General features: G+C 43.4%; 1 protein-coding gene across 1 annotated transcript in view; it reads right to left on the bottom strand.

Annotated features, from left to right (window-relative positions):
- The window catches only part of LOC104620281 (protein phosphatase 1 regulatory subunit 12B-like), a 54396-nt gene that overhangs the window by 23319 nt on the left and 18179 nt on the right, over positions 1–12898 (bottom strand). Inside the window, exons 9-13 of the mRNA XM_010286451.1 lie at positions 9882–10079; positions 8978–9060; positions 7111–7236; positions 1618–1803; positions 882–1067 (exon numbers count right to left, since the gene is read on the bottom strand). Coding sequence (XP_010284753.1) covers positions 882–1067; positions 1618–1803; positions 7111–7236; positions 8978–9060; positions 9882–10079 — 779 coding nt within the window. The remainder of the gene's footprint in view (positions 1–881; positions 1068–1617; positions 1804–7110; positions 7237–8977; positions 9061–9881; positions 10080–12898) is intronic.

Here is a 12898-nt window from a genome sequence, read left to right as displayed (position 1 = left end):
CAACGTCCACAGTCTTTCCCTCATCCACTAGGCGGGTCACCTGGTCATAGGAGAGCAGGTTGGTCAAGCAGGACCTGCCTTTCATGAACCCATGCTGGCTGGGCCTGATCCCTTGGTTGTCCTGCAGATGCCCTGTGAGCACTCTCAAGACAAACCGCTCCATGATCTTCCCCGGTACGGAGGTCAGGCTGACAGGCCTGTAGTTCCCAGGATCCTCCTTCCGGCCTTTCTTGTAGATGGGAATTCAGAGTAATTCAAAATGCTGCTACTGCTGGAGTAGTCCTGGTTGCGCATGGTAGGCTTCTACCTCTGTGCTAAGTCTTCCTTTATATCTATCCTTTAATCAAAAGAAATGCATGCTTCTAGAGCGTGGCCCAGCTCCTCCTGTACTGCACATCTATGCGCTCCAGGAATGTTTGTGTTCTCCTGCTAGCTAAGAGGGAATCTAGGGGACTTGTGCAGCAAAGATGTCTCCGTCAGGGCATAACGTAAACTTAGCTGAGCAGAACCAGAGGGGTGGATTTTAGCTAAACGTGTCTCAGTCCAATGCTCTTTTTTGGATGTGATACATGTTACAGAACCTACTGCAAGTGGCTACTGGGCTGCCTGTCCCTCTATACATAGAGGCCTTAGGGACTGAGATTAGTAGCTGAGGTGACTACTGGAAAAAAAAAAAGGCTGAGATGCTGAAAAGACAAGTAGAAAATTCTAAAACTAAATTTAACCTACGATCCAGTGATGACTCAGTTCAAAACCTTAAGATGGAACAGCAGCAGCAGCCTGTAACTCCACATAGCACCGAAAAACACCCCCACCATCACCACCACGTGAGACCTGACGACAGAGGAGGACCGACACACACCGGCACTCTGCTCACTAACCTTCTGCGCTCCCTGGCTTCCTCAGCTGAGAAGTCCTTTCCTGTAGTTGAGGCAGCATCGGCATTCGCAATACCATTAGCACAGCCGAGTATAGCACGATTTGTGATTACACCTAGGGGGGTGCTAGCAGAGATGCCCTCTGTATTTTTCTCTACAGCAGAATCAGTTTGTTGCCTGAAAGGGGCTCTGAAATAGAGAAGACATAATGGAAAGCAAAGCACGTGAACTCAACTGCTGACCGAGACCAGCCACCTTGAGGGAGCATCGACAGTTCATTCTCCTCGTTCTAGACTCGTGGTTTAGAGAACAGCACACATTAAAATGAGTTTTTAAAAACGTGTAGAAGAATAAGCAGGAGAAATTCATGGTCTTCACATCCCCGTTTGTAGCAAAAACGATTAGAAAAATGTACCTGGTGAATAAGCAGAAGGAATGAACTCCAAGAGCTTGTACACTGAATGCCCAAGAGCGGCCTGAGCAACACGTGTCTCTAACAGGGTAGCAGAGGGCACAATTCACCACTCCAGTGAGTGAGGAAGCTAAGGTCACGTACGGGCTGTTAACTGCCTGCTGGTGCATACGCACTACTGAAGCTGTCCAACACAACCATTCTGGGATTTCTTATCAGCACTTCCCGCACGGAAGCACATTTCCAATCCATAATCCACTCCAGAATTCAGATCTTCCAACCCAAATGCTGATTTTCTGAAGCGTTATCTCAGCTGTGAGCCGTTACCTGGTAGAGTGGCAGGCTGATGCAGTAGTGTTCGCACCGAGTGATGTGGGACAGGAAGAGACAGGTTGCCACGGGGTGCTCAATGAGGTAGATGAACCAATGGTAGTGCGTGAGGTAGCTAGAGATGTTTTGCGACTGGCTGAAATGTAGGGACTGCTGAGGTCACTACTTCTACCAAATGAAGCACTGTAAAACATCACAAAATCACGTCCTTCAGAGCACAGTAAATACTCAACAGAACATCACCACAGCTGGGTTCTCAGCTGGAAAGGGAGCAAGTATTACATCTTAGCAAACATCTGCAAGGAGATTAGAGTACACTGGAATCGCTGCAGGTCGCTCACGCAGGCTAGCGCTGGCAGCACCCCTCTTAGCCAAGCCCAGCTGAGTTTCAGTGAGAGAATAACAGCGTGGAGGTGAATTGGTGAAGATCAGGGAAGGGAAAATCCTGCCGCAGTGAAAGCGGTGCACAGAGAGCACCCCTGTGTACTGGGGAAAGGTAGAAATGATGAGCAAGGATGAGGTTGCTTAAAGCAGGGAAGAAGAGAGTGACATAAGCAGGTCTGGCTGCATCACTTTCTAAGGATGCCCAGGACTTCCAGTTTTAAGAACTTGTTTCAGTGGCTTAAAGCTTTGGCAAAGATGATCAGTTCAGGCTTTCATTTTCTTTAAGGTATGTTTGGCACAAACTCTGTATTTTTGGAAAATAGCTAGCAAAACTGTCCAAAAATATTCAAGAATAAGCAAAGGAAATACATATTTTGCCAGTTTAGAACAAAACCATTAAAACCGTTACTACTGAAAAGCTCTAAGCGTTTAAGTGCTTACACTTTGGAGAAGAGACAGGAGAAAAGGAGAAGGGCTCTCATACAAGGATGTACCCATTTGCTTTTTCAGAGAAAATCCACCCTAAGTGGGATAAGTTGCACACCTCTAAACAGGCTTGATGAAATCTGGCAAAATCTCCTTATCGCATGTGCCCCATATACAGGTTGCTCGTCGTCTACACAGAGCAAATGAGCATGCATGCATGACCCAGGACCCTGCCACACCTTTCCCAGCAACTGGTATTCCTAGTTGCTACTGGTCAGACTGGGCTGTCTGCAGGATCAAAGGCTGGAAGGCTGCCTCTCACCTCCTGCATCCTAACAACTCCCATGCCAGCACACATGGAGCATGGAGGAAAGTGGTTGTGTCAGGAATAAAAGCTGACCTAGAGGAAAAGTAGACCAGGACGAAGAGCTGCAGGTTTATGGGAAAGCCAGGGACAACGGGCTGGAACTGGAAGCCAACACGAGAGCAAGAGTCACAGAAAGCAGCCCGAGGCTGAAATAAAACTTGGAAAGGGGCACGACACCAGCCAAGGACAGGAGGTCAGAGGAAGGATCCAGTCCAATCCACTTAGGCACCCAGTTTACAAATCAGTGTTACATGCCAAGGCCCCTAGCCAGCCCAGAACAAGCAGCTGGTCCCTAGACAGCCAAAGGAGAGACTGGAGCATCCTGGAAGGCCTCCACAGGGAGGAACGTCACATTTGGGCTCTTCAGTTGACGGCTGCTTGCCATATCCAGGTCACAAAGGAACAAGTAAGTTATTGTCACCAGGTAGCAACCTCCACCAGACCCTAAACAAAGCTTCCTCTGGAAAGCCGGCCCCTGCCCAGAGCACTGGGGAGCAGGAAGTTCTATTGGAAGCAAGTGCCTCCCTTCTTGGCTCTCTGCACCAGAGGAAAAGGAGCCCTGGAGACAGGCTGGGAGGAGAGCGCGAGCAGGGAGCTAAGCCTGGCCGGTGTGGGTGTGCAGAGCAAGCAGCCATGAAGTTGCAGAAATGACTGTACTCAGAAGACGATGGTAGTGGAGCGTGCACCAGGGGAAGAAACAAGAGGAGCATCAGAGGAAAAGGTGGTGGCAATCCTGGGTGGAGCAGGGTTGATGTGGCACCATCCTAGAAGACCCCAAGGCAGAGAGGCTGGGGCATGAGGGGTGGATGCAAACAAAGAGAAGGAACTCGGTCAGGAAGGGAGGACACGGGAGGGTTAAGGAAGACCTGAGAAGGACTGTCTTTCAGAAGGGGAAGGTAGTGGGTGAAAAGGGGAGACAAGAGGGTGGGAAGCAGCACCAGGTACCTGGCAGAGCAGAGGTGTGGGGGAGCTGAGGGGGGAAGGAGGAGGATCAGAGGAAAAGAGCATGGTAATGGTGGTGTGACAACTCCTACACGCACATGCCTCTGGTTGAAGAAATGTGGTGCTGGGGCATCATGCACACACTCCTGCTCACAAGAAGGGTGCCAAGGCATTGTCAGCTCTACAGGAATTCACCTCCCCACCCCATTGCCCTGCCTGGGTGGCATTGCACAGTTTGAGGAGGACTCTAAGGCATTTATTCAATTGTTCACATTTGATGTGAACAGGACCAGAAAATTGCAAGAAAAAAGGTTAACTGGGGAATCTTGTTAATCAGCTGTGTTCATATGAATCTGCAAAAAGGAGGATTGTAAGTTTATGCTACAGAATGAAACATTAGAAATAAAAAAGGCACTGACACATTGCTACTCGTTCTCTGTCATAATCACCACAACACAACCATCAGGGAATGAGCAATGAAATGGAAAGCAACATTTCATATCAATAAAAAGAAATACTTCTGAAAACAGCTAAGGCAAATAGAATCCAAAATCTTAAAAGCCTTCAAAACCTTAAAAAGCTTCCATGTACGCTAATAAAAAAAGGTTTGCACAAAACACATAACTATTATTTTTTTTTGGAACATACTGCCATAGAGTATTGCAGAGGTCAAAATATGATTTGCTTATGGGAGTTGGCCACTGTGGTGGCTATTAAGAACAATGGTTAAGTATAACCCCTGGCTCCTAAAATCATGATTGCTGAAAGCAAGGAGAGTGTGGGAGCTTGAAGACTGCTCTTAAGTTATCCTAGCTTTTGCAACTTGTCCCTCAAAACCAATTACTGTCAGAAACAGAGGCTGGACTGCGTGGACTATTGGCCTGACTCACTGTGATGGTATTCATGCAAACAAAACCAGTAAAAAGGTGTATCTGCAAATGTGTAAAATGAAGGAGAAACTAATCGTGTGAAAAAGTGATTTCATTTTGGTATGTGTGATCCCTTTCTGTGAGGCATCTCTTATGGCTGATGTCAGAGGAAGTATGTTGAATTAATTCAATCTGCTATGCCAGTTTTCCTCCAAATCCTTTAACATACAGGTGATGTGAACTGGCTGTTTGAAGGCCAATATGCAATATGAACAGGCTGTCAGAATACGGTTCTGGGAATTTTTAGGCTAGTGGTACACCCGTAGAGAAAGTAGAACTAATGACAGTCACTACCGTTACAGAGAGTGCTTTAAGATTCGCTTCAACTAATGCTGAAGAACATTTGCAACATTGCTGCAAGTTATTCCATCCCCTTTTGTAAGAAACGCCATTTTCAACATCTTAAGATGATCTGTTGCTGTTGTTTACTCTTTGTTTGGGGGGTCATATGAAGCACTTATAGAACATAACTAGGTATCTTTATGCAGATTAGTTACATGCTAAGGTAAAGGGGAAATGCAGATGTCATCTGGACAGAAGTCCTCTCAGTAACATCCAAATATGTCATGTTCACTTTAATTCTTCCTCTCTCAGAACGAGCTTTTATCTGTTGGAGTTGTGTTCAGAGTTTTGTTAATACTTGGAAATGACAAAGAACTCATCCTTTAACAGGCAACCAGGTACCCTTGTCTTAGAAGCTGATGCACAAGGCTGGAGACATCAGAGATTCAATACAATGATATTTAATTTCTCTGTGCTCTTCTATAGAAAACTATATGGGATAAAGGTCAAATTGATCATGATTTTACTGTTTGTACATATAATGAAAACCCATTGATCTCTTAAAAAAAAATTATACTTTATTCCTACCTGGCAAAGCTACTCTCTGTAATTGCTTGTAAACCAACACTCTCTATGAAAGGCCTGAATTCAGCCTTTGTGACAAGAAATGGGTATTCATGAAATACCACTGCCTGCCAAAACCTTTGCTAGTCTCTGTACAGTTTAACCAAGGAAATACAGTACAGCTATGTGAATGTAATACTAAATCTGGTTCAGGATTAGCTGAGATAAACAGTCAATGTAAAATTTTAATGGACAGCCGTGTTAGTGACGTTAGTGACTGGACTGTCTCTCAGATTAGGGAACAGTGAGGCATGCCAGCAGTAAGAGGCAAAAGTTTTCCAGTGTAATCAGCTGCGGCTTGTTGGACTGCCTTTAGAGAGAGACAAGCTATGGAGGTTGGCCTGTCATCATGTCCCAGGATAGATGTGAAGTCACTGGAATGGATCAGCAGATCAGGAGACGTCTACTGCTTTAAGCGGCTATCTGTTTCACCTTTTGTGGAAATGGGTCTATATGTGCTCAGCAATTGGACAGACTTATCCTCAAGCACAACTTACCTCTTCCAGCATAAGTACTAGAACACAAAAAACCCACCTCTTCCCAAATACCTGAAGCAATTGTTCCATCTTTAGGAGAGTCATTTAGTTCACAGTCTAGAATTTGGTGAAACACCATCTAAAAACCTTGAAATATTTCTGCCTTTTTCCTTAAGCAGACATCAAATGCCTTTGCAGTGTGACATGTTTATACATGATGTTTTGATGGTGTCCAGTATTAGCTAAAATAAAGGGGAGGTGATGGAACTGTACTCTGAACAAAGAGCTGATCCCCCTTCTCACAACCGAGGTGAAAACTCAGTAATGTATTATTTGCCTTAACAGAGCAGGGCATTCATTCACCTCATTCAGAGATAGCCATTATCTGGTACTCCAAGGGAACTGAGCCTCTGCCTTCCAAAGGGGTAAGAGATACTGCCAATTAAAGAAGTTATGCACAGGATTGCTCTCCTGATTCTGCCTGGATGGTTTACCAGCAATCAGCCTCTAAAAATTCACATACACTGTGCAGAAACTGCTTCCTTACTGCCACAAGAAAATAGTTGGAGACATCAGTCTCACTCCTTAGCAAGTGTTCTAAGTCACGCACAAGAACACTGACACTTTTCTGATAATGATGCCATAAACAAGGAATGATATAAACCAAAATTAGAGACAAGCTACAACTTACCTGTCAATGGCTATCTGAACAATGCTTTCAGACTGTAATTACTTTATTCTCTTTTTATGATCAGTTTTTGTTTTATTATCTAACCATAATACTAGCTTAAAACTGAGAAAGCACTTTGCATTTGAATTATGTGAACAAGAGTATTTAAATTCAGTTCAGCAATTTACAAATCAACAAGAATTACGGCCTTTAAAAATACTATTTAGCATGACAAATGTCAGCAAATCTTAATTTTTATTTCCTGCTCTCAGCAGAAGAGTGTCCCAAGGCCAGTTACGCTGATGCAGTAAGCAGCAAGCAGAAGTTGGGAGGCATGTTAAGAGTAGAACTGACTGCCTGGGAATCCATATAAGACAGAATGGGACATACCTTTTCAAGTAGGTAGATACGTAGGTTGTAGGTGCACCAGAATGGGGAGCTTCATTTCCCTTTGATTCATCCCTCCATGGCTGCCGGGTGTAAGAGCCGCTGCGCACTAGGTTAACAGCCGATTCTCTAATGCAGAGGAGAGCACAAGGTTTGTTTAGAAAAACTTCTGGAGTCTGTTTTTGGCTCCTTTACAGTTCCACAACGTAAAATCCTTCCCTTACACCTATGTGCACCACTGCTCACAGGTGACACAACTCACTGAAACACCTCTTCTGGCCTTAACATCAGTTTCAGTTAGTGCCAAGTATTGCTTAAGTATTACTTAAGATTATCACCAGATGATGTAATGTTCTGCATAAAGAGGAACAAGATCCTTTTTAGTCAGAAAATTTGCAATTGAAATTCAGATTGCCCATAAAAGTAATTTAACATATTAAGTAATGTTATTTGATATTCTCTCTGCCATCTTGTATCAAACAACATTGCATAAATGAACAGATACTGCAACTGCAGGGGAAGTTTTTATCCTCCAAGGTATCCACGCAATGACAGTGAGGCAACTCAGTATGGCAAATCCTTTGCTATACTTAGCAGCAGAAAACTACAAAAAAAATTTGGCAATGTCTAAAACCACTTGACAATTTATCAATAAATTACTAGTAGTCCTGCTTATCATAGTTATCTGAAATCAAGGCTCCTTTTCCTAATACACACTTCAGCAGTATGTCTTACTCTTTTCTGCTTTTGGACAGGACCTTGAGCTTGTCATGCAACACAAACCCATTCACTCATCAGCCTGCAATTATTTTTCCTTTTTCAATTGTTGTGTCCATGCTGATGCCCTTTCAAACACCTGTGGGTCCCACAAACTGAAACTCGTCTGTTTTGAAAAGAAAGACTATTGGAAAAAATCTGTACTGCACAGTACATCTGGGCACCATCTGTTCCTTCAGGCCAATTCTCCTCATTCCCTACTTTACCAAGCAAAGGACACTTATCAGCAGTCAGCTGGATATGCCACTCAATATAAGCCACTGCCAAAACCGCTCAAGCTTATCAGTCGTTTAAACACAGATTGTCTGCCCAACTCCAAATCACAGTGACTGGCTGAGGTTAAGCAAGAACGCAGCAGGGAGGTTCCAGCAAAAGATCGGCAAAGAATCTCAGACTGTGCTGAAATTCTCTCAGGGTGGTCACCTGCCATAACTTCTTCACAACAATTACAGTTCATGACTCCTCTCTATGTGCCTTTCTGTCACTACTGTGGAAGTGGCTGGAAATGAGGCAAAGCTCAAATTTTCCTCCCTCTAGCATAAACTAGAGGTTTTAGAGATTAGAGATTAGCTCCTCAACTGTATCTTGAAATACTAGGTATTTAACCCATTTATACTGTGGGTCTGTCCAGGGGCAAGCACACACATTCACTGTAAAAACAGTCCCTGCAATGGAAACAGTTCTACACGTGAGGGAGTTCACAAACTCAGGTGAATCAAAAAAATGACAGATGTGTGAACAAGGGGACTGAAAAAGGGACTACTGAGCAAGTGACAGAGGTACAAGTGCAGATGCCAGCTACAAAATGTGGCACTTACATATAAAAGGAAAAAATAAGCATAAATCTTGTTTCCTGGATGGAGATCATACATATATGAATACAGGGGTGGAGAAACCAGCCTGTTGCCCTGCTCACCTAAATCAAAAGCAATGTACCAGAACTTTTATAGACCAGAGAGAGCTCTCGATATTGTCAATTCCTGCGTACTTGGGACTGCTGAGAAAATATATGAAGCACGAATATAGAAAAAAAGGTATTCTGGAGGAACTATCTACAGGACAGAAGCTGAGCATTAAGTTCAGTCAGCCTCACCTGTTTTCTTTTTCTTCGATATCACTCGTACTGCTTAGTCTTCTGGGGGCTATTGTGGCAAGATAGATCTTGTTGTCTTTATCCTGGTGAAGCAGAAGAAGTACTTAAACTGTAAATCTGTTATGCTTCCAGCATGTTCAGTGACATCTAAATTCATGTTCAAATTTCTTCAACTAAGAAAGCATTCTCTTGTCTAAAGACAACTGGTTTAAGGCATTTTCTTGGCCAACACATACCACAGCATGGAAGTATCAGTTCTGAAAACTATTTCCTGAAGAGCATGTTAGTGAGTAAAAGCAGCTTCTAACTAGAACTACTTATAAATCATAGAATAGTTTGGGTTGGAAGACACCTTTGAAGGCCATCTAGAGTCCAACCCCGTGCACTGAGCAGGGACATCTAGATCAGCTAGATCAGGTTGCTCAGAGTCCCATCCAACCTGACCTGGAATGTTTCCAGGGATGGGGCATCTACCCACAGACAACAAAGTTACAGCTAGTGAATATGTGGGATGGGATTTACAAATACAGCTGGTGGATACAGGAGGAATCCATGTAGGTAACAGTGAAGGAGAATTTCCACTGCTGGTATGTGCTACTGTCTGGATTACATATTTTCTGGTAAAGAATGGGCCATGCTAGACTAGCAGTCCTTGTTCACTGGCAGCCCACTTCAAACTGAGCAGTAATTAAGCCAAAGGGGCATCGAACTCCAGTTCTGCAAGAACAACTGACAAGACAGGAGCAATTTCCAGAAGAAAAAACAGAAAGAATGAGAGACACCTAAGTTTGTTATGGGTACAAACCTCAGCAATAACTCAAAATGTAAGGGAAAGGTTCTTAAACCTGTGAGATGAAGTCTGCTCAACTGGGATGCACTAAAACATGTTTACTGAAAGTCAAACCTTTTCTCTGTTGTCTAATAATGCAGATATCCGAGGACTTGACGAAGAACGATAGATAGAAGAAGTCTTATCTCTCTGCGCCTCGCGAGTAGCGGCAACCTCACTCAACATGTTGTGGCTGCCAGTCTTCCGTAGTCCCAGCCGCCACGATGAAGGTGACTCATCCTTCTGCTCATCTGACTTGCTGAGCCAACTGAACTGTAGAGAGGAAAGGGGACATTTGGAAGAAATAAGAGCAAGGCACCATCTAAGTTCTGGAAGTGTTTCAACAAGCCACAATTTTTGCTGGGCTACACTTGTAAATGTAAGATGGAGTGACTTTGATTTCCTACTTAGCTTTAATTACAGGACATAGCTCAAAGTGAACTCACAGGAATGCAAACTGCTGTAGTGCCCTCATCCCCAAGGACAGACAATGAAAGAAATCTTGTGTCATTGTGCAGCTCCCTTTGCCTACACAACGTCCTCCTCCAGCTTTGCAGAAAGAATATAAGGAACAATGAAGCTTTTAGGAGCACCTGTTTATGAAGGGGGAATTATTCAATACAGGCAGAAAACCAAAAAAAGTAATCAACTCTTTTGGGACTACTGCAAATAAAACCCTTACACAGATCAAACTGGAGAGAGACCAGGAGAAGCCATTAAGATCATCAGGGAGCTGGAGCACACAACATGTAAAGGGAGAGACTGAGGAAACCTGGCCTGTTTATAAAAGAGAAGGCAAAGAAAGGATTTAATTGCTACTTGGGGGGTGGGGTTTACAGAGGATATGGAACCAGACTTCTTCTCAACAGTCTACAATGAAAGGAGAAGGAGGAACAGAAACAAGTTCCAACATGGAAATGCCAAGTGACCTGAAGGAAGACGTACCTCCTGGTAGGAGCAATGTTGCACTGGGACAGGGAACAAGAGAGTGGGGCATCTCCATCCACAGAGACTTTTCAATATTCAGCTGAGCTCAGGTAGTTCAAAGCAATGTGACATAGGCTTGAAGTTCGCCCTGCTTTGAGCAAGAGCTTGGAATACAGGCTTTCAGAGGCCTGTTCTAACTTAACCCTTTCTGTGGTCAGGTAGCTGCATATTCTATACATACCACAGAATGGACCTTCATGCATTTTGTTACATGAGGCATTTCTGACAAGCATATATTATTCCTGAAATATACAACTGCTTAAATATATAGTTTTAGTTACAGTTATCAAGGCTTACAAAAAGATGCCTACTGCCATTCAAGAATGGAGCCTGGGAACCACAAGAGATCCTTCCACAAAGACGGGGCTGAACACCAAGTTGTATAGGAAATAAAGCAAACAAAACATTAGGAATTATTGGAAAGGAAGAGAATGTGAAACACACCACCATCATGCCTCTGTGTTACTGCAGGGTACAATCACATCTTTGGTAACACACACAGCTCAAAAACAGTATAGAAGAAGGGGAAGAGATTCAGAGAAAGGAACAAGAAAGAATAGAGCAAGAGAAGTTTTGTATAGGGAGTTACTCAGTATATCATAAGTCTCTAGGGTGAGATATGACCAAGGTACACAAAATCCTCAGTGGCACACAGAAGGGTGAATAAGGATCAATTATTCCTTATTTTTTCACATAAAGGAAGAAGGGGTAGCAAACAAAACCAGCGTGTGGCAGGATGAAAGAAACAGGTGCAGGAAGCGCTGTGTAATATGTAATTAAACTGAAGAACGCTTTGCCACTGGACGTTATAGGATCCCAAATATTATGGGCACTCAAAAAGTGACTGCATAAATTCATAGAGGAGGTACTGAATATAAAAAAACCCACAGGTTCAGCAACTCCCTGAAATGCAAATTGCTAGAAGGTGGGAAAAAAGTCCAACTAGATGCTGTCTTCTCTAGTATCTTTTGATGGTCACTGTCAACGGCAGGGTACCGGCGTAGACAAGGCTTTTGGTCACAGCTGATATAAGCGTTATTATACCATATTCTATGTAACACAAAACATCTGACATCCAGAATAAATGAAGCCACTGAGGAACTCTGCCCTCAAACTCACTGACTCAAGACTGCAAAGATAAAATTATCACTGCAGTATTTCAGTAGTGTTTCTTAGCTAATGTTATCTTAATGCAGATGCACAGTTAACCTCCTGTACTCCACTAATGCTAGCACTTCCAGCCTACTGAGCTACACAGCTCTAACGCTTTCATGTAGTTTTGAAACTTTCCTCACAGAAAGCTCAAATCCTCAGTAAAAGCTGCCTTCTGTTATTTCTGAACAACATAGGAACAGCACATACTAATAACTCTACAAATGGAGGGCAACACAAGCACTCATATTTTCCTATATAAAAACGCAATCTGACAAGGAGAGTTACAGAAGAATCAAATGTAAGAGAAGGTAAAGCAACTGCTCTTAAGTGATGGAGGTTGAACTGATAGCTGCTTTGCACACAGGCCCACTTCTATACCCTAACAGTCTTAGTTTGGTTAAACACCTCAAATGAGTGAGAACAATACTCTGCAGCTGGAAAAAGGTTAACTGAGGTGCTCATACTTCCCAGTATCCTTCCACCTTTAATACTTCCCCTGCTAAGTCAGCCTGACTTGAAGAACGCCCAGAGGAGCTCTATTTCATTTGCTCTGCATGAGAAGTTAGACTTAGTAGAATGTCAAAAATAAAAAAATTGTGACTAAGCAAGAAACATTTTCCCTCTAACATGTACCTAGTGCTTCAGACTTTGGCAAGGTGGCTGCATTGTATAGCTGTCCTCCACATTCTGGTGCAAAAAGAAAACAGATGCGTAAGATACCAGTCCTCAGCAGAACACAGAGTCTCCTGGTGCCATCTAGCTGAGTGACGCGAGAGCTGGAGAATTCAGATAAGATTTCAGTAACTCTACTTCACCTTTTAAAAGCTTTCATAGCCTAGCTATCTAGTCAGATGCAAACTTTATCCTGTCTGCTTACTGGGCTGTAACATCATGCCACTGAATCAACTGAGCTTGGCAAGTCAGAGGCACTTTAGAAGACGATGCCAAAT

Source organism: Phaethon lepturus, unplaced genomic scaffold (genome assembly GCF_000687285.1).
Source record: "Phaethon lepturus isolate BGI_N335 unplaced genomic scaffold, ASM68728v1 scaffold14484, whole genome shotgun sequence".
Taxonomy (NCBI): domain Eukaryota; kingdom Metazoa; phylum Chordata; class Aves; order Phaethontiformes; family Phaethontidae; genus Phaethon; species Phaethon lepturus.
Note: the sequence above shows the minus strand (reverse complement) of the source record. Positions and strands in the feature narration are given on the sequence as shown.